The sequence below is a fragment of the Mobula hypostoma genome, chromosome 13, assembly GCF_963921235.1.
Source record: "Mobula hypostoma chromosome 13, sMobHyp1.1, whole genome shotgun sequence".
NCBI classification, from domain to species: Eukaryota; Metazoa; Chordata; class Chondrichthyes; order Myliobatiformes; family Myliobatidae; genus Mobula; species Mobula hypostoma.
Genome location: NC_086109.1, coordinates 84,427,516 through 84,448,665, shown reverse-complemented (window position 1 = coordinate 84,448,665; position 21,150 = coordinate 84,427,516). Strand labels below are relative to the sequence as shown.

Below are 21,150 nucleotides of genomic sequence, written 5' to 3'. Positions count from 1 at the left end.
ATTTAAATCTGTTGAAATTCTTTGAAGAAGTAACAAGCAGGATAGACAAAGAAGAATCAGTTGATATTGTGTACTTGGTTCTTCAAAAGGCCTTTGACAAGGTGCCACACATGAGGCTGCTTAACAAGCTAGGAGCCCATGGTATTACAGTAAAGATTCTAGCATGGATAAAGCAGTGGCTGATCAGCAGGAAGTGAAGAGTGGGAATAAAGGGAGCCTTGTCTGGCTGGCTGCCAGTGACTAGTGGTGTTCCACAGGGGTCTGCGTTGGACTGATTCTTTTTACGTTATTTGTCAATGATTTAGATGATGGCATGGATGGCTAGGTTGAAAAGGTTGCAGACGATATGAACGTAGGTGGAGGGCCGGTAATTTTTAGGAAGTAGAGAGGCTACAGAAAGACTCAGATAGATTAGGAGAATGGGCAAAGAAATGGCAGTTGGAATACAGTTTTGGGAAATGTATGGTCATGCACTTTGGTAGAAGAATTCAAAGGGTTGACTATTTTCTAAGTGGAATCCCTGGGGAAGACTATAACTGTCCACCTTATGCATACCCTTCACCCTCTCTGAGGCCACCCCTCATTTTGCTGCCCTCCAGCCTGGTCAACCTCTTCCTATAACTCAGGGCTTCCAAGACAACGCAGCATCCTCAAACCTCTTCTACATTCTCACCACCAGAGTGACCAGTGACCAAAACTGTGCAGAATACTCCAAGTGCAGCCTCACCAACAACTTGTACAACTGTAACATAATGTTCTTACACCCAAACTCAATGCCCTGACTGAAGGCCAACATGCTAAATGCCTTCTTCACCACTGTCGACCTGTATGGCCACTTTCAGAAAACTGTACACTCAGACCCCGCATAGCATTGATTCGTTATAATGCCATTATTCAATTCTTTATTGAAATTTTTAAAAATGACAATAATTACTAAACACTTAAAACTTCAAGAGCGATTAGTCAATGAGAGTGCTTTACACGTGCTCTCAATACAGAAAACAGGTTAATTTGCAGGTTGAGTCGGTGGTGAGGAAGACAAATACGACATTAGCATTCATTTCAAGAGGACTAAAATATAAAAGGATGTAATGGTGAAACTTTATGAAGCATTTGTGAGGCCTCTCATTTGGAGTATTATGAGTAGGTTTGGGCCACGTATCTTAGAAAGGAGGTGCTGAAACTGGAGAGGGTTCAAGGGAGATTTACAAAAATTATTGCAGGATTAAATGGCTTGTCATTTGAAGAGCGTTTGATGGTTCTAGACCCGTATTCACTAGAATTGAGAAGAATGAGGGATAACCTCAATGAAATCTATCAAGTGGCAAAAGGCCTTGAGAGAGTAGATGTGGAGAGAATGTTTCCTGTAGCAGGAGAGTCTTAGACCAGAGGACACAGCTTCAGAATAGAGGGGCATCCTTTTAGAACAGAAATGAGGAGGAATTTATTTAGCCAGGGAATGGTGGATCTGCGGAATTCTTTGCCACAGGCAGCTGTGGAGGCCAAGTCTTTATGTATATTTAAGGCAGAGGTTGATAAGATTTTTGATTGGTCAGGTCATGAAGGGATATGGGGAGAACGCAGGAGATTGTGGCTGAGGGGAAAATGGATCAGCCATGATGAAATGGTGAAGCAGACTCAATGGGCCAAATAGCCTAATTCTGCTCCTATATCATATAGTCTTATAAACTTGCACCACCAGGTTCAAGCACAGTTACTACCACTCAACCAACAGGCTCTTGAATAAAAGGGGAAAACTACACTCACTTGCCCAGTCATTAGTATGTTCCTACAACCAAAGATCTCGCTTTAAGGACTCTTTTTTTCATTATCTCATGTTCTTGTTATTTATTGCTATTTATTTATATTTGCATTGGCACAGTTTGTTGTCTTCTGCACTTTGACCGATCTTTCATTGATCCTGTTACAGAAAGATGCAAGGGAAAGCACTAGAAATAAAAAGCTGATGGCCAGAGCTAGACTTGAACAAAAAGGATGACAATGATGGTGAGTGTTGGAGAAACACTAGCAGGGGTGGTGAAGCTATGGCACACGTGCCCAAGATGGCAGATACAGAAATTTTGTTAGCACACGGCATGCACTTCCACCCTTCAATTCTATAAACCCCATTCATAATAAAAAGATATATAATGATTATCTTTACTGCCAGATGATGCAGCAAATGATTTTTTTTTAAACCCAAGAGCAGTCAAGTGTCTTCACAGGAAGCATCTCAGACCGGCAGAGTGCCAGCTAGATGGTTGTGAGAACATGAGGACGTTGGATGATATGTTTTCAAATCTTTGCAGACCTGGTGAATGCATCAGCATTTAAATTATAAATGGTTATAATAACAACACTATTTAGAAATCATGTTATTTTTCAATTGCCTTTTTAAAAGATCAATATTAATAATTTTGAACGTTTCCTAAAATGCTTTTATTTCAATTTGTTTCTGTTATACTTTTATTGATAGTAAATAAGGAATACACATAAATAAACAACACAACTTTTTCCTTAAGAAGTCCGTAATTCTGGTTCTCCTCCCCCTTTTTCTTCCATGGCTTTCTGTCCTCTCCCATCAGATTCCCCCTTCCCCAGCCCTATAACTCGCTCACCAAATGACTTCCCAGCTCTTTAATTCATTCCTCTCTCCTGGTTTCACCTATCACCTACCACCTTGTACTTCTTCCTCCCCTCCCCCCACCTTCTTACTCTGACTTCTCATCTCTTCTTCCAGTCCTGATGAAGGCTTTCAGCCCAAAACGTCAACGGTTTACTCTTTCCTATAGATGCTGCCCAGTCTGCTTGGTTCGTCCAGCATTTTGTATATATTACCATAATTATTGTTACTAATTTAATGGTTAATAATGGTCTCTGCTCAAGGTCACCATGGCACACTAGGGAATCTTTCCAGAAAAATTATCACCAAGTTGGGCTCAAAAACTGTTTATCATCCCCTGCACCTCAGCTTTGTCAATGACTGCAAACTAAATGGCTGGGTTACCTCAAAAGTTCAAAGTACATATATATCTCATGGGTAAAGAGCATCTAAACAGCTCTAGTCACCACCTTTATCAAGTTGTCATAGAGTCAAATGGCACAGAAGCAGCCCATTGAAACCATTGTGTCCTGCTGACTATCAAACATCCATTTACACTTTTCCTCCACGGCTCCCAGTTTATTCTTCTCACATTCTCAACAACCCCTTCCATTTTTTTTTACCACTCCCTCCTACACTGGGGACAATCTACCACAGCCAATTTAACTGATCACCCTGCATCCTGTCAAACCTGATTAGAGAAACATTGTTGAAACCTACCAAGTATTAAAATGCCAAGATAGAGTGGAGGTGGTGAGGATGTTTCCTATTGTGGGCAAGTCTAGGACCAGGGTGCACAGCCTCAGAATACAAGGATGTCCCTTTAGAACAGAGGTGAGAAGGAGTTTGTTTAGCCAGAGAATGGTGTACCCATGGAATTTACTGTCATAGATGGCTGTCGAGGACAAATCATTGAGTATATTTAAAGCAGAGGTTGATAAGATTCTTGATTGGTGAAGACGTCAAAAGTTACAGAAGAAGGCAGAACAATGGGATTGAAAGGGAGATCAGCCATGATCGAATGGTGGAGCAGATTTGATGGTCTGAATGGCTTAATTCTGCTCCTATGTCTTATGGTCCTAGAAATTTCCAGAATGATGAATTATAACCAAGAAATGGTTGTTATTTAACTCCACTGCAGAGATTTACGGAGAGCTTACAGCAATAAAAAGCAGCCAAATTTCTCGATCTGACTCAATTTCATATTTTTATTACATGCAGTATTGCTAAACAAAACATAGGAAATCTTTCATTTGATTGTCAAAGGACATCTAAAAGATGTATACATTTAGTGAGATCAAGAAATTCTCTCATCTATCACTGTCTGGGAACCAGTCCAAATATTAAACCGAGACAAGTATATGGTGCAACCACATTTTTGACTTTACTGTGTCACATACTTCATGGATATCTTGTGACAGTCTTATGAGGATGATGTAATGGTCTTGCGGAGGTCACATGATGTAATTTTCCCGCCGGTGAAGTCACGTGATGACCTGTTCTCACCAAGTATATAAGGGTAGATCCCTGGTGAGGCAGTTAGTTTTCAGTTTAAATCATCAGTAAGATACTCCACAATGCTGCGTTTAGTCTCATGACGCAGTATAGTTTTAAAACGGAGTTTGACTTTCTATTCTAAGATACAAAAGTGTTGGGCTGGCAGTTTCACCAATAGCTGCCAGATTTGTTGATGTACCTTTTCAGTAGTATTGGAGAGTGAAGACGGGAACCTGAAGGAGTCATTCGGCGGTTTTGGAAAGGATCGACTATTATTGTATTCGTTCAAGTAAGAGTGATCTGCATGAGATAACCTCTGCTAAAAGCAGCAGAAAAGGTTGTGTGGTATCTAGTCTACAGAGGAAAAAGATCAGTGCCTTTAAACCGTTTTATTTCCGTCGTCGTGAATCCTGCGGACAAGGCAGGTTCCGGCAGGGATCGGCAGTAACGTCGTGTCTTCGAGGAATTCTTTACTTCAGGAAAGTCTCTCCTAATTGACTGTATAAATCTCTTGGACTTCCAAATTTACCATTTTAAGAACTGTGTTCCAATTTACCACTTTAATACTGTGTTCGCATTTACCGCTTTAAGAACTAGTACTGAGTTTGGCAGTTTGTTAAATGGCTGCATAGCAGTTTACTTCCGGTTAAGGTTTTTGTTTGTTTATTTTTTTTTACTAATTTTGAGCAGAGTGTAATAAATGTTTGTTTGCTTTTTTTATAAAACCTGACTCAATTCTATATTCATTGTTGCCGGTCACGTGACAACTAGAACTGTCTGCATAAAGATAACTGTAGCAGGCAATGTTAAAGGAAAGAGAAACAGAGTTAAACATTCAGGTTGAAGACCCCTTGTCATAATTTGGAAAGAGAAAACTCAACAGTTGTTCTTCCCTCTCTTTGAAGTTCTAGTGAAGAATCTACAGCTGAAAATCTGAATCTGTGTTTCGTTTCATGGATGTTGCCCGACCTGCTGAACGTTACCAGCATTTTCTACTTTTATTTCAGATTTTTGGACTTTTCAGTGACTTTTCCCAACCAACCCGGTTATGTGGTATTGGGTCCAATCATTCTAGGTTTAGTCATACTGGGAGGGGTGGGGGGGAAGCATACAGCAACTAATCTTTAATACAGGAGATACATCAGATGCTGGAAATCTGTGTCAACACACAAAATAGTAGAGGAACTCAGGACTTCAGCACCAAAAGTTTGAATGTTCATTCTCCTCCATAGATGCTGTCTGACCTGGTAAGTTCCTCCAGCATTCTGAGAGTGTTAATCCAACAGCTCAACAACTCATTTTAACAGATTAACTATAGAGCAGGGGTTCTTAATCTTTTAATGCCATGGACCCCTTCTAAGAAAAAAATTTAAATATATAAAATTAAATACATAGCATTACAAAAGAATCCAATTACACAGGAATAGTTATCAAAATATTCTTTAAAATTGTGATATCAGTGTTTCTTTAAAAATACAAATAACAAGACGATATATTAAAAACATAGACAAGTTAAAATTAACTTATGATATGTGATATGAAAATACCTGTGATCTCTATTGGTGACAAAGTCACTGGTATGGCGATTACTACTGCGGTTTGTTGCCTACATTCATAATTGAAGTAAATGCTAAATTTCATCCAAGTTCATGGACCTCCCAGAATCTATCCACGGACCGCCGAGGGGTCCATGGACTTCAGGTTAACAACCTCTCCTGTAGGAACTATTCAAGATTCCCTTTCAAACAAAGCTCCTTGGTTTGTAATCTTATAAAGGATAACACTGGGATATACAATCAAACTCGAGTGCCTCATCTTAAAGTGACTGGAGCATTCAGACGAGCAAAGAAAATCAGTTGTGTGTGTACTGCATTAGCTGCCTGTAACTCTCAGGAATAGGTTGATAGTGAGCGGAAAAGGATCTACTGGAGATCTGAAGGGTAGGTTTTCCCGAAAAAGGGTGGTGCGTGTAAGTAACGAGCTGCCAAAGGAACTGGTAAAGGCAGGTACAATTACAACATAATTTGGATAGGGGCATGGATAGGAAAGGTTCAGAGGGATATTTATTCATTCATTCATTGAGATATGGGACAAATGCAGACAAACAGGACTTGCACAGATAGGCAAGTTGGACAGCATCAACAAGCTGGGCCGAAGGGTGTGCTTCTGTGCTGTATAACAAACTTCACCACAGATAGTTTTGAAAGTGCAACACTCGAATTAGGAAATCAATTAAGAATTTGAAAAGGAGCAATCTGATTCAAAGACAGCCAGCCTCAGTATGTTCTGGCTGCCAGACATCACTCAGAAATGGTCAGAGACAATAAGATGCAATGGAATCGGAACTTGTATGACCTGCACAATAATCAATCTTGACCGCCTGGTTTATGACAGACTTCATTCTTTTGGTGGTGTGAAATGTGCTGCTGTAACTCTTCACCTGTACTCAAAAAATGAAGTGTTCTGCATGGAAGTCCCTGCCGGATGGATCTGGAGGACCATGCCAAGGAGTGGCATTTTCAGGTGGAATACAGGAGCAATTCCATCCTCCAACTGTGAGAAACGTGAAGTGATACACTTTGGAAGGTCGAACTTGAAGGCAGAGTACAAGGTTAATGGTAGAAATATCAGCAGTGTGGAGGCACAATAGATCTTGGGGTCTACGTCCATAGATTCCTCAAAGTTCCGCGCAAGTTAATAATGTGGTTAAGAAGGAGATGAGAGTCGAGGGAATGAGTTCAAGAGCTGTGAGATAATGTCGCAGCTCTTCAAGACTCTGGTTAGAACACACTTGCGGAGTATTGTGTTCAGTTTTGGTTACCTCTTTATAGGAAGGACATGAACTCATAAAAATACAAGGGGTCATAATTTTAAGGTGATTGGAGCAAAGTATAGGGGTAATGTCAGAGGGAGGTTATTTTTACACAGAGATTGGTAGGTGTGTGGAACATGCTACCAAGGGTGGTAGTAGTGGCAGATATATTAGGAACATTTAAGAGTCTCTTAGGTAGACATGTGGATGAAAGGAAAATGGAGGACTATGGGGGAGGGAGGGGATAGACTTATCTTCATCTTCATCTTCATCATCAAATGCCTGTTACACCACTGGCATTTAGGGCAGCAATGAAGGTCCTCCGTCTCGATCTGTCCTTAGCCATCTTCTCTATTATGCACTAGGTGAGGTTCAGGGTCCTCATTTCTGCCTCTTTGGTACGGAGCCAAGTTGTCGTTAGGCTCTGGCGCTTCCTACACCCTTCAGGTGTCTAATGAAATGCTATCTTGAGGATGGAGTCTGCCATAGATTTACCAGAGGGTGGGTTAAAAAAATCAGCACAACATCATGGGCTGAAGGGCCTGTACTGTGCTATATTCTATGCTCTAAGTGTTTCAGAACATCTTCAGCAGCAGATGAATAGAGGTAGGTTTTTTCTACACCAGGTCCATTGACCATTCTTAGGTCTAGAACAGCACACAACAGATGCAGAAATAAATTCATTCAATGACATACCAAAAGAAATAGGAGCATAATTAGGCCTAAAGCATATCGAGTCTGCTCCCCCTTCCATGATGGCTGATTTATTATCCCTCTCAACATCATTCTCCTGCCTTCTCCCCACAACATTTGCCGCCCTTACTAATCAAGAGACTATCAAACTCTGTTTTAAATATAATCAATAACTTGGCCTCTGCAGCTGTCTGTAGCAATAAATTCCACAGATACACCACCCTCTGGCAAAAGAAATTCCTCCTCATCTCTGTTCTAAAACAACATCCTTGTATTCTAAGGCTGTGCCCTCTGGCCCTAGACTCCCCCACTATAGGAAGCATCCTCTACACATTCACTTTATCCAGGTCTTTCAGTATTAAATAGGTTTTAATGAGATTTGCCCCTCATTTTTCTAAACTGCAGCGAGTACAGGCCCCAAGCCGTCAAATATTGCTTGTACATTGACCCTTTCATTCCTGTGATCATTCACTTGAACCTACTCTGGACCCTCTCCAATGCCAGCACATCCTATCTTAGACAAGAGGTCCAAAACTACTCACAATACTCTAACTGTGGTCTGACTAATGTCTTATAAAGCCTCAGTTTTACCCTGAAGCACTCCTGTGTCTGCCACAGCAGGGACTGGATGCATTGTGAAGCTCTGCATACAACCCATTTGCTGACTCAATTTCGAACTCAAGAGTGTCCTCTGCTGCCCGAGGGAAATATTTTCCCATCTGCTGTACTAACCTTCTTGTGGATCCAGCAAGACTGCCAATTTAGTGCCAGTGGAAGGGAGACCACAGGGCTGGATTTCAAAATAAATCCCCATGCTCAGACAACAAGTTATTTTTCCCTAATTTGCCACCAATGCCAGTTGGCTGTGTATTCTGTATTAAATACTGAGAGTCTGTAGCCAGCTGAAATGTTCAAGAATTCAAAAGAAAACTCGTGATTCCTCAGAGAATGTATAGCTAAGGAGTGGGAGTAGAACGTGCTTCCCCTGGACCCTGATCTCCCTATTCAGGAAGTACATGCCAGTCTGAGGTTTATCTTCCTTTAAGCTTCTCATAACCCACAACACACCCATGGTCCAATGTTTTACCTCAGTCTTCAATGAAGTTTGAGGAGATTTTGCATGTCACTAAAGACTAGCAAAATACTTTGGAGGAACTCTGCAGGTGAGGCAGCATCTATGGGAATGAATAAACAGTCGACGTTTCATGCCAACGCCCCTCTTCAAGACTGAAAAGGAAGAGGGAAGGTGCCAGAATACAAAGGTGAGGGGGGAGGGCGGAAAGAGGGTAAGCTGGAAGGTGATAAGTGAAGCCAAATGGGTGGGAAAGGTCAAGGGCTGGAGAAGAAAGTATCTGATAGGAGAGAAGAGTGGACTATTAGAGAAAGGGAAGGAGAAGACCGGGGGTGGGGGGGAAGTGACAGACATGTGAGAAGAGGTAAAAGGTCAAAGTGGGGAATATAGGAAGGGTGTGGGGGGGGAATTGTTTTACTGGATAGTGTTTTACTGAAAATTGATATTCATGCCATCAGATTGGAGGCTACTCAGACGGAATATAAGGTGTTGCTCCTCCACCGGAGGGTGGCCTCATCTTGGCACAAGAGGAGGCCATGGACAACATGTCGGAATGGGAATAGTAATGGGAATTAAGACGTTTAACCATCTAGAGGTTTACAGTGGAGAGAGCATACTGACTGGTTGCTGAACTGTCTGGTATGGAGGCGACAATGCACAGGGTCAGAAGAAGCTGCAGGATGTTGTAAACTCAGCCAGATCCATCATGGGCACTAGCTTCCCCACTACTGAGGACACCTTAAAATCGCGATGCCTCAAGAAGGCAGCTTGAAGGACCCTCATCATCCAGGACATTCCCTCTTCTCATTACTACCATCAATGAGGTACAGGAACCTGGAGATGTGCAGTCAACTGTTTAGAAACAGATCCTTCTACTCCGCCATCAGATTTCTGAATGGACCACAAACCCACAAATACTACCTTGTTATTTTTCTTTCTTTTTGCACTACACATTTTCATATACGTTCTTATTGTAATTTATGGTATTTTTGACACAAAACAACAAATTTAATGACATATGTCAGTAATAATGAAATTCTAAATCTTAATGGAATGGTTCAGCATCCACATCCCACTGAATGGAGTATTCCAAAAGAATTATAAACCTCGGGCGTTGTGCTCACTTTTTTAAAATCTACTCTAAGGTCAATCTAACACTTCCTTCTCACATAGTCCTTCACTTTTCTATCATCCTTGCGCTTATCTAAGCGTTTCTTATATGTCCCTAATGCAGGGGTAAACTTTTTTATGCCATTGACCTCTACCATTAACTGTGGACCCAAGATTGGGATCTCTACTCTAATTTATCTATCTCTATCACCACCAGGGCCTTTTCTGTCCTGTTAAAAAGTCTCTGGCTGCCCACTCTATCCTTCAATCTGGAGAGTGGAGGCTGATGGCCCGTCCCAGAGCTGGAAGTCTGTCTGTGCGCAGGGGTGGGTGGGAGCGAGGGAGAAAAGAGGCTTTTTTAGTTGTTGTTTTTTTTGGTTGAACACTCTGATCTGATTTGCTGTGTTCAGTGATGTCCTGCTGAGCAATGTACTTACACTTAATACTTTATTGTCGCCAAACAATTGATACTAGAACGTACAATCATCACAGCGATACTTGATTCTGCTCTTCCCACTCCCTGGAGTACAAATCAATAGTAAGTATTAAAAATTTAAATTATAAATCATAAATAGAAAATAGAAAATGGAAAGTAAGGTAGAGCAAAAAGACCGAGAGGTAGGTCCGGACATTTGGAGAGTACAGCCCAGATCCGGGTCAGGATCCGTTCAGCAGTCTTATCACAGTTGGAAAGAAGCTGTTCCCAAATCTGGCCGTACGAGTCTTCAAGCTCCTGAGCATTCTCCCGGAGGGAAGAGGGATGAAAAGTGTGTTGGCTGGGTGTGTCGTGTCCTTGATTATCCTGGCAGCACTGCTCCGACAGCGTGCAGTGTAAAGTGAGTCCAAGGACAGAAGATTGGTTTGTGTGATGTGCTGCGCTGTGTTCATGATCTTCTGCAGCTTCTTCCGGTCTTCGACAGGACAACTTCCATACCAGGTTGTGATGCACCCTAGAAGAATGCTTTCTACGGTGCATCTATAAAAATTAGTGAGGGTTTTAGGGAACAAGCCAAATTTCTTTAGCTTGCTCAGGAAGTAAAAGCGCTGGTGGGCCTTCTTGGCAGTGGACTCTGCTTGTTTGGACCAAGTCAGGTCATTTGTGATATTGACCCCAAGGAACTTAAAGCTTTTGAGCTGTTCCACTTGCACACCACTGATGTAAATGGGGTCGTGTGGTCCACTACTCCTTCTGAAGTCAATAACCAATTCCTCCGTCTTGCTGACATTGAGGGATAGGTTATTGTCTTCGCACCATGCCACCAGGTTCTTAATTTCCTCTCTGTACTCAAACTCATCATTACCCGAGATACGGGCTACAACTGTTGTGTCATCAGCAAACTTATATATTGAGTTTGATGGGAACTTGGCTACATAATCATAGACATGCTATGTTGGCACCAGAATGTGTGGCAACTCTTGCGGGCTGCCCTCAGCACATCCTTAGATTGTATTTGTTGTTACTACAAATGTCGCATTGTATTCACTGGATTTTTCAATGCACTTGTGATAACTAAATGGATCAGTATTGGAAACAAAGTAAGCCGCAGAGAGTTGTAAACTTAGTCAACTTCATCATGGGCACTAGCTTCCACAGTATCCAGGAGATCTTCCATGACTCAAAAAGGCAGTGTGCATCATTAAGGACCCCCATCACCCAGGTCATGCTTTGTTCTCATTGCTATCATCAGGAATTGGGTAGCGAAGCCTGAAGGCACACATTCAACAGTTCAGGAACAGCTTCTTCCCCTCGGCTACCCGATTTCTAAATGGACATTGAACCCATGAACACCGCCTTGCTACTTCACTGCCTTAATTCTGACTCTGATCTGAGAGCTAGCAAAGGCACTGTGGGTCAATGGCCACCTTATGTCATGTCTGAAATCAGGAGTGATAGTAGAGTACTATAGAGTTTAAACGATGCTGCGTGGAAAATAATCCCATGATTGAGGGTGCCATTACCAACACTGAATCATAATGCCATGTTACTTAATTTAACATGGAACGAATTGATCTATTTCCAGCATAGCCAGTCTGACCATGAAACATCTGTAATGCAACTGACAACTTTAGAAAGCTTGGTGTGAGAACAAACTCCCCTTTTATGTCCTGATGAAAAGATTCAGCTGTCTGGTTCACCCAACGCTTTTCTGGGAAGAGATCCAACCCTCAAGTGATAACAATTTCTCCTCTGGCAATTTCCTTGCTGGCTGGCCACTGTAATCGTGGGAGCTGCCAGCAGATGTACTGATCACTCTAATCTAGCTCTACAGTCAAGATCAACTCTCACTGGCCCAAGTTTCAACAATGTCCTTCTGTAGCAGAGATGATTCACTTCCCCAAAACGATCCATAATTAGCTTAATCAAAGAGAATGCAAGTTGTTTTCCCTTAAAAGTACATAATTATTCCAAATGGATTATTAGAAGACTATATAGAGAACAAGCAACTGTCACAATCAAGGATTGTTTGTAAAGAAAAATGGGTTTTTTTTGTCAGTTAGTATGTGGACTATTTTTTTTCCCTTTATTTCACTTCGTGGGTATGCGTCGTTCTTGGATTGTTTTCCTTTTATTTCTAATTGTTTGTCTTTGCACTAGCCCTGGTTTTTCACTATGTTTTGCAGATGTCTCATTTGGGATCGTGGGGATTGTTAAACTCTTTGCTTTTATCACATGTATTCAGTTTGGATTCATTTAAATAGCACGGTAATGTCAATATCCAGAATTGCTACGTGCTCCCGGATGCATTCCAGGGTGGGGGGGGGAGCATGCCAACCCCACCCTGTTGGGTCATTGTGGTGCCTTGTCAGGTGAAATTCAGACTGAGTTCTGTGTATCATCAGTAATTTCTGTTCATCAAGATTCAGTATTGTTTCGCCGAGCTCTTGTCAGTTTTTCTAGTTAATTATTGTAATAAACCTTTAATTTTTATTTGTATTACCGAAGTCTCCTGATTCCTGCACTTGAGTTCTCTCGTGACACTCGCACCAACACCTAGAGGAAAATTACCTCAACTCAACATTTGAGTCCCCACTTATTCACGTCAGAAAGGGCATAGCTGACCTCCCAGCATTAGCTACCATCCCCCCAAGCTTCTGAATTAGCAAGAGTTCATCAGAATTAAACGTGGCACCTAATTAACAAGAGGTTCACAGATCATGAGATCGGAATCTGGGTAGAGGAAAGTAATTCTTTGATCAGAAGCACAAAAAGATGGAATTAGGAGAATTGGGTTTATTATCATAGACATACTGTACATTATGAAAATTTGTTTTGTGGCATCAAAGTGCAAGACATGAAAAGTTATTATGAAGTTACAATGAATAGGTAATAGTACAAAAGAGAAATACTGAAGTAGTGCTTGTGGGTTCATGGACCAGGCGGAGGTGAAGAAGCTCTTCCTGAAATGTTGAGTGTTAGTTTTCAGGCTCCAGTACCTCCTTGTGAATGGTAGTAATGAGAGGAGGGCATGTCCCAGATAGTGATGCTTCTTAACCATTAGGTTATTTACCAACATTACTGTGCAAACATCTTGGGCACATATATGTAGCCAGGGTGACGAAAACTTTTGCAGAGTACTGTAGTAATTTTATGTATTGCACAGTGCTATTGCAAAAAAAAAAGAGAACAAATTTCATATGGCATATGTGAGTGATGATAAACCAGATTCTGATATGGGTCTCTATTTTGGACTGAGAGTAGGAAGGGGGCAGGGAGAGGGGAATCATTGTTGGGAAGATGGGAAGGGAGCAGGAAGCACCAGAGAGACATTCTAAAATGAGCATTAAACAATTCTAATCAAACGGCTTTGCCTAGTATGTAGGGCTGAGTGTGTGTCTGTACCCGCGCCACCCTGGCAATCCCTCTCTGCCACCCGTCCTACACCCCTCCCACACTGCACCACCCTTGGCAGTCCCAACATCCTTTGTTCCTGCCAGATTTACAAACTTGCTCTGCACTCTGTGTTGACAAATACAGGGCTCTGAAAAGTCTTAAGCACACCAGCTACATATACAGTGAGCGCCTCAGACTTTTTCCACACTTCCGTATGTGCATAAGGAGCGGTGTCTCAGAAAAGCGTCACCCATCATTAAAGACCCCCATCACCCAGGACATGCCCTGTTCTCACTGCTACCATCAGGAAGGAGGTACAGAAGCCTGAAGGCACACACACAACGATTCAGGAACAGCATCTTCCCCTCTGACAAGTGATTTTTGAATGGGCATTGAACCCATGAACACCATCTCACTACTTTTTATTTTTGCATTATTTATTTAATTTAACCAATTAATATATGTTTACTGTAATTCAGTTTTTTTTTTATGTACTGCTGATTCTGATTCTGATGTGCCTTTATGCCCATTGTCCTCAGTGGACTGGATTGTGCAGAGTTAGACAATGTTCCTCACACGTGTTGATAAAGCAAAAGGTGATCTCCTCCCTCACCAAAACCAAGACCAAACCCCAAGGTGAAGTTACTGCTTTGTGGTTAATATATAGAAGTTAAACAGTAGCACACAGGAGCAGGCCTTTTGCCTCACGCCGTCGGTGCTGAGCACGATGCCAAATTCGGCTAACTCCTTCTGCCTGCACATGATCCATATCCTTCCATTTCCTGCACATTCAAGAGTCAACCTAAAAGCCTTTTGAATGTCACTGTCTTATGGTATCACGTGTTCATTTCTTGAGAGGAATTCAGAGAGTCAGCTTTCAATTCAGTGTTTAGTGTGAACTCTCAAGTCTCTTGATGGTGTATCACTAGTACCATAGGCAATATCACGTCCCTGGTTTAACAGCCTCAATGCCCACATATTCTCCACTAATAGAAAACTGCAGGTAGATAACTCCACTTACTTGTTTGACAGTAATCACCCTGGAAACCAGCGGGGCACTTGCAGATGAACTCACTGAAGACGTCACCTCTACGTGATACTAATTCACACTGACCACCGTTTTTACAGGGGTTAGGATAACAAGGGCCTGAAACATAAAAGAGAAGTAATCATGGGTTAAACGTTGCCTCTTACAGTGGAACTAATTACTAATCCTGTTTAATTTACAATTTTATTGTAGCCTCCTGATCGTTTTCTTAGAATCTTCTAGCCATTTTCCATTTGGTAAGCTTCTCTGCTTTACATGAACCTTATATTAGTCATCTTCCAGCCTCGGCAAAGCTACCCAGGCAGAAGTCTAAGAGTCTACATTGAGGGGCCAGTGGACTCATTTAGGACCAAAATTCACCACTGCCCTCTGGGGCTGTAAACAGGTCAATTTAGCCCACAACAATCCTATTCCCCCATCTCTTTCTTAGAACCATTTTAATTTTGTGGGGCAGCACAGTAGCATAGTAGCACAAAACTTTACGGTATCAGCGACCTGGGTTCAATTCTCACCAATGCCAGTAATGTGTTTGTACGTTCTCTCCATGGCTGCCTGGGTTTCCTCCCACATTCCAAAGACGTACTGGTTGGTAGGTAATCGGTCGTTGCTAGGCTAGGATTAGGATGAAATTGGGGGATTGCTGGGTGGCGTGGCTCAAAGGGCTGTAAGGGCCAATTCCACACTGTATATCAATAAATAAATAAATCGTATCGTGCCTTCCTTTTGGAAAGCTAGTTTCTCTCACATTGATTGGTCATATATCTCAACCTCTAAGAATCCCATGTTTAGAAAGAATTTCTCAGAAACCTTCATTTTTTACTTAATTTATTTTTTTTGTGTAACGTTCCGTTATATTGGCTCGTGAATGTCTAGGGGAAACCCAGCCCAGCACTCGCCTCAACGCTCCCCACAGGGTCGGTCACCGCCCAAATCAATCACAACATCAATCATCAGCCAGCGCACCCAGTGAATTTTATCAAATACACTTTATAGATATTACTAATTCTATGACATTAATGTACATTTGATACAGAGAGGAAAGTAATGACAAAAAAAGGCGCCAACACTTATCAAAGTCCAAGTTCTTCGCGCGCCACCGTTGGAGCTCAATTCGACTTCAGACGACCACCCGAATTCCGTCGACTCACGGCTCGGAATCACCCGGAGTGATTGACCAGAGCCTCTCTGCACGTCCGCCGTGCTCCCCGTCTCTCCACCGTCCTCCCCGTCTCTCCTCCGACCCCCCGTCTCTCCTCCGACCCCCCATCTCTCCATCGTCCTCCTCGTCTCTCCACCGACTCCCCGCCAAAACTCAGTCCACAGTCATATCATACAGCATGGTATCCGAAAACAAAACGATACATAACCACCCATTGGCTAATAGAAGGCTGCTATCTCAATTTAAAGTAAAACAAACTGCTAGCGCAAACTCTCTTCAGCGTTAAAGCAGAACAAAGCCGCATTCCCCAGATTAACATAACAAAGTCGCCATTTTAAATGTAACAAAAGAAAGACCCCGTACATTTGTAATTGACTAATCAGTGGAAATGTATGTCCCCAATTTGTTTCATCTAAAAGCATTCATTTGGTCAAGAGCCCCTCCTAAACCCAGGCACAAAGCTCAGAAACCCTCTCCCAAAGCCCTTCATCTCCCTTCCTCTCTATCTTCAGGACCCCAATGAAATCTGTCTTTTTAGATGCCTGTGCTGTCTCCTCAATTGCTATCTTCCACGGGATTGTGGGAAGGGCGGCAGTTTTGAGGCCATAATATAAATGCAGATCTTTGGTGGTGGTATTTATTCTGGCAAGGAGTGAAACAGAGACAAGGAAATGATGGATGAACATTCTGAGGAACTTCCAAAAAATGTCTTGGAAATACCATGATATCTTCAGAATGGAAGTTGCAGCAAAGCAGAGAGAAAATTCCTAGCCAACATCATCACTTCCTCATGCACTGGGTCGCAACAATATGGTCTGAGAGGGTTTCTGACCTCACTGTGCTGTGGAAATAACCTACAGCCAGGTTTGTAAAAGAGGAAGCTTAATTCAGCTTTGACTTTAACTCTGGCAACCTGACAGGAAATGTGTGGCCAAAATACCAGCTGGAAGCTACCCAGGCTGTTACTACATTCACATTTAGAGACCTTGCATTGCCTAATGAATGGTGACCCAAACTCATTGAAATATTGAGGCTGGATGACATCATTCAGGACTTGTTGAATTTTAACCTGAATGAATCTGTTTTGCAGCATTCACAATTAAATATTAATTTGGAATTTTCCATTGACATTCTTTCTAGTGCAATGTTGCCTCTTCAAGTTCAACAAGGAAAACCTTGGCTTTCTTTGGCAGTTCCGCCACTACGATCCATTTAGCACCCCAGCCACCACTGCCTGACTTACCTTTTTAGGGGAGAGTTCAAAACAGTCTTGGAGGTGTCTCAACGAACACTTTCCCCTCTGGCCTGTCCCACACTAGCCCAGAGTCTCAGTCAACAAGCGAGACTAAATAGGGGAGGAAACCAACTGGCATCAATCCCATGCATTGCCTTAGGTGGCATGGTGTTATGTGGGGGGGGGGGGGTTAGTTTACGTGTTGATCGAAAGCAGCTTCTACTGTGCTGTTGATTGATTGGCCCATTTGAAGTGTGTAGCAGCTCTTTCCCATTGGTTGCCTTGTGTGTCACGGCATTGGTGTCCTGGTTCAGGAGCCTCCCCTTTTCTTCAAGGCACTCATTTTCACACTGAGGTCGTGACCAGTGCTGACCAACCGTTGGGAAAGTATCCTCCAGACTTAGGGGAGTCCGCATGCACACTTAGCTACGAATCTGTTCTTGAATATTTAGTTTTGCAGTTTGTGTTTGGTCAAATTTTTTACTGTATGTAAGTAAATGATCAACATGCTTATTCGTAATCCGCAACATCTGACTCACTCACCAAAATCCATGAACCTGCTTTCTCATAACATATAGTCAAAATTTAATTTCCTTTCACTCAAAGTCTCACACACAGATGAACTACCGGCGCTCCATCAGCCTGAGAAGGGTCAAAACAGGGAATAACTTGGTGAAGCAAACACAAAATACTGTTGGAACTCAGAAGGTCAGGCAGCATGTATGGAGAGGAATAAACAGTTGATGGTCAGGCCAAAACCCTTCATCAGGACTGGAAAGGAATGGGGAAGAAGAATAGTTTGGTGGGATTGCCAGCCAAGAAGCTTCATCTGGACTGCATGCCAGATGATAGCTGCACAATGCAAGAACAGATCTGGGTTTTTGATAGAGGCAGCGAGTTAAAAGCAGCAGCTGTTCAGCTACAGAGAAGGCACTTGCCTTCATTGGCATGAAGATGAAACACTCAGGAGGCAAAGCTTTTGGGCTTTACATTTAGTTTGCTGGCTTGTATGGAATGTGGCATGGAAACACCACACCCCAACACTGCAGGCAGAAGCAGTAGCAAGTTCGGTGAAGCTCAACATCTTCAGAATTGAAAAGCCTCCCCGGGATGCATCCCCACCCCCCCCCACCCCCCAACCCCAGATCGTGGGGAGGCTGAAAAGGCCGGTAAGAGAAGCAGCCCGCCAAGCAATTCCCATTGCACATCACTAGCACCAGATATACAGATGCAGGCCAAAAGACTGGAGAGGTAGCACAGAACCCCACGTGATCAGCATCATGCACCGCTGAGGCGACAGATACTATTGCCAAACCAGGGGGAAAATAATAAAGGTTTTGGCATATCCTGTTCGAGTTTCAGAGTGGATTCAAACTCTGCATAGGACCCTTGAAGGTCTGAACTGCAGCACGGTCAAGCTCTGAATTTCTGGCCAACACCATGTTGTCAGAAATTTCAAGCAGCTTACCTGAAAATCTGGTGTAGGTAGTGACATCGTTATACCTTAAGTCTTCCAACGTATGCCCGGTGTGTTCCTCTACACCACTTCCTGTTTTGATTGTATCAATAAATTGTATTAAAAGAAAATGGTATTTGAACAACAGAGAAGCTGGGAGAGTAGAAGCATGACTGCAAATTACTTCTCATACCACAGGAAGTGATGCGAAGGAAATTCCTGGCTACAATTATACTGAAGAAGCAAAATAGTTTTGTTGAAGATCTTATTATCAGCTTGACAGCCTCAAATTAGATTCCTCAGTCTAATATCTTACAATTTTGGACAAACATAGAAGCCAAATGTAAACTCTAAACATTGGAAAATACACAGCTTACAAGGATCAAGTCAAATGGAAATTCATCTTCAATTCAATGGTCCAATAGTTACTGAAGTGATTCCTTCCCAAATAAGAATTTGTTCTTCTATGCTAAAGTTGGTGACATGGGAATATAGGAGAAAGATCCTTTAGCCATGTGGAAGTGCTCCTTTACTAGTTAGATCAACCATCTTTCCTTAAACTGGCATTGACATATCTGATTAAATATCACTGACCTAAAATATTGACTCTGTTTCTCTCTCTTCAGATATCCCTTGATCCATTGAATATTTCTAGAAGCTTCTGTTTTTATGATCATTACAATGTCACAAATAGACTGTAATTTCCAATCTGTGCGATCTTGCTGGGTTTGTAAATTATTCCTCTAATCGTCTAAAGAACAACTGAGTTAGCACTTTAAAATTAACTCTGCTGTTATTAAAGTGATCTCGGTTGTCCTCGCACAGTAAAAGTTGAGTACATACGTGCTATTTTTTTCTCCTATACATCATTTAATTTAACAAAACAGCAGAGAGCTCTTTGATTCAGATGCGCAGTATGATTACAGATTGTTCCAATTAGTTATAGCCCCAAGTTCTATCGTCCAGGCACCGAATTAACAACTTCGTGGGGAGAACTGTGAAACGTGGGAGGTGCTTTGATACAAGTAGAATTAAAGCTTTGATGTGACTAACTACAGCAAAGCTATTGCTTTGGATTACAAGGAAGATACTGATCAGAAGCACTCCTGGTGCTCTTTAATACATCCATCCACATGGGCACATGATGGAATTTCAATCTGACTGCTCTGAGGGGCGCGATAAATAGATTCATGCAATGCAGGTATGCATGCATCCTCACTGTGCTTCACTGTCACTAGGGATATGGGAGCCATAAGCCCCCCACATCCCGACACAACAGTAACAGACCCGGGCACAGAAATTCATTCACAATTGACTGCATGAAGCATCCAAAACTGAGATCTGGTAGGGCAAAATTTCCAGGTACAAACTTCTCCTACATGACATTGTCTGTCCAATTCAATGGTTTTTATTCTCCATTACACCACCCGTCTCTTGAATACTGTCTTTTGCAACATCCTGAGATGTACTGTATTTATTTTTTTAAAACATCAATATTACTTTAAATGTTTTCATGTATTTTCAAACTTCAATTTAGCAGTAACTATAAAGGCAGCACCCAAAGATTTAAGATAAACCAGCTCTGATAACAGAGGAAGACAGAGAAAAAGACGGTGCTTCAATCTGAGGTGCGGCCTGCCATTTTAATTTCGTGCGAAACTGTACTAGAGATGCTGACAAGACTTGAACCATTCGTTCAGCAGTATTCAGTAATCTTCTACAGCAATGGCTGACAAGCACATCACATCATTCCGTGGTTGCATGAGATCCCATCTGAATGTGAGACTCGCTATTCTGTTGTGATTCCAGTCTATCAGCAGTTCATAAAATCAAAGTTTTAAATAATTAACAGATGGTTTAATCCACAACCAACAGCTGCATGGCTTTGCTTATGAACAAGATACTGACAGTGCTTGAATAGCTCTTTTCTCTCCTCCGAGAGAAGCTTTTGGGAATGTGGCCAAGATTTAGTTACTGGGTAATGATCTATTGAAGCTCTCTCTGACCTTCACTTTGCTGTCAATTATCTCCAGAACTTCTTTTCAAGTTGGACTTATTTGGCTTCCAATTAAAGCAACGGAACCATCAGAATCTAATCTGTGGTTCTCCACTTGGGGTCCACGAACCTGTTGGTTAATATTAGGGGTCCATGGCATTAAAAAAAGGTAGGGAACCCCTGCATTAGATGTTTTGAACAACAAGCAATAGATAACAGCCATGCTGATAGAAACAGGCAGAACAACCAGCTCAAACCTCAACATCCAGCTATGTTAATTAGGACTCTCTCGGGAGGTCTTACCTTGTTCTACCTCAGTGCAGTTTTCCCCGGAAAATCCATCTACGCACAGGCAGTCGTAGGGATTCGAGGATAATCCAGTCAGGCATGATCCTCCATTCTGGCAAGGATTGGGCTGACAAAGATGTCCTATAAAGAGAAGCACACAAAAACTGTCAAGATCTCCGAAATATGCAGGCAGTAACGTGGGAAGTCAAGCACTTTCACCTTATCCCACGCTGTACAAGCATGTCATGGCTGCAAGTAGCTTTGCTGCTACAGCGAACGTGGAAATGCAACAGAGTGACCTGGCGTCATGACAACAACCTTTCCCTCAATGTCATCAAAACAAAAGAGCCG

General features: G+C 42.2%; 1 protein-coding gene across 4 annotated transcripts in view; it reads right to left on the bottom strand.

Moving 5' to 3' along the window:
* LOC134355747 (EGF-like repeat and discoidin I-like domain-containing protein 3) overlaps nucleotides 1-21,150 on the bottom strand; it is a 116,084-nt gene that overhangs the window by 50,419 nt on the left and 44,515 nt on the right. For 2 of the 4 annotated variants that reach the window (XM_063066096.1, XM_063066097.1), the window contains exons 2-4: nucleotides 20,815-20,940; nucleotides 18,528-18,608; nucleotides 14,640-14,765 (exon numbers count right to left, since the gene is read on the bottom strand). In XM_063066096.1, coding sequence (XP_062922166.1) covers nucleotides 14,640-14,765; nucleotides 18,528-18,608; nucleotides 20,815-20,940 — 333 coding nt within the window. The remainder of the gene's footprint in view (nucleotides 1-14,639; nucleotides 14,766-18,527; nucleotides 18,609-20,814; nucleotides 20,941-21,150) is intronic. The other 2 variants (XM_063066098.1, XM_063066099.1) reach the window with 1 other exon arrangement.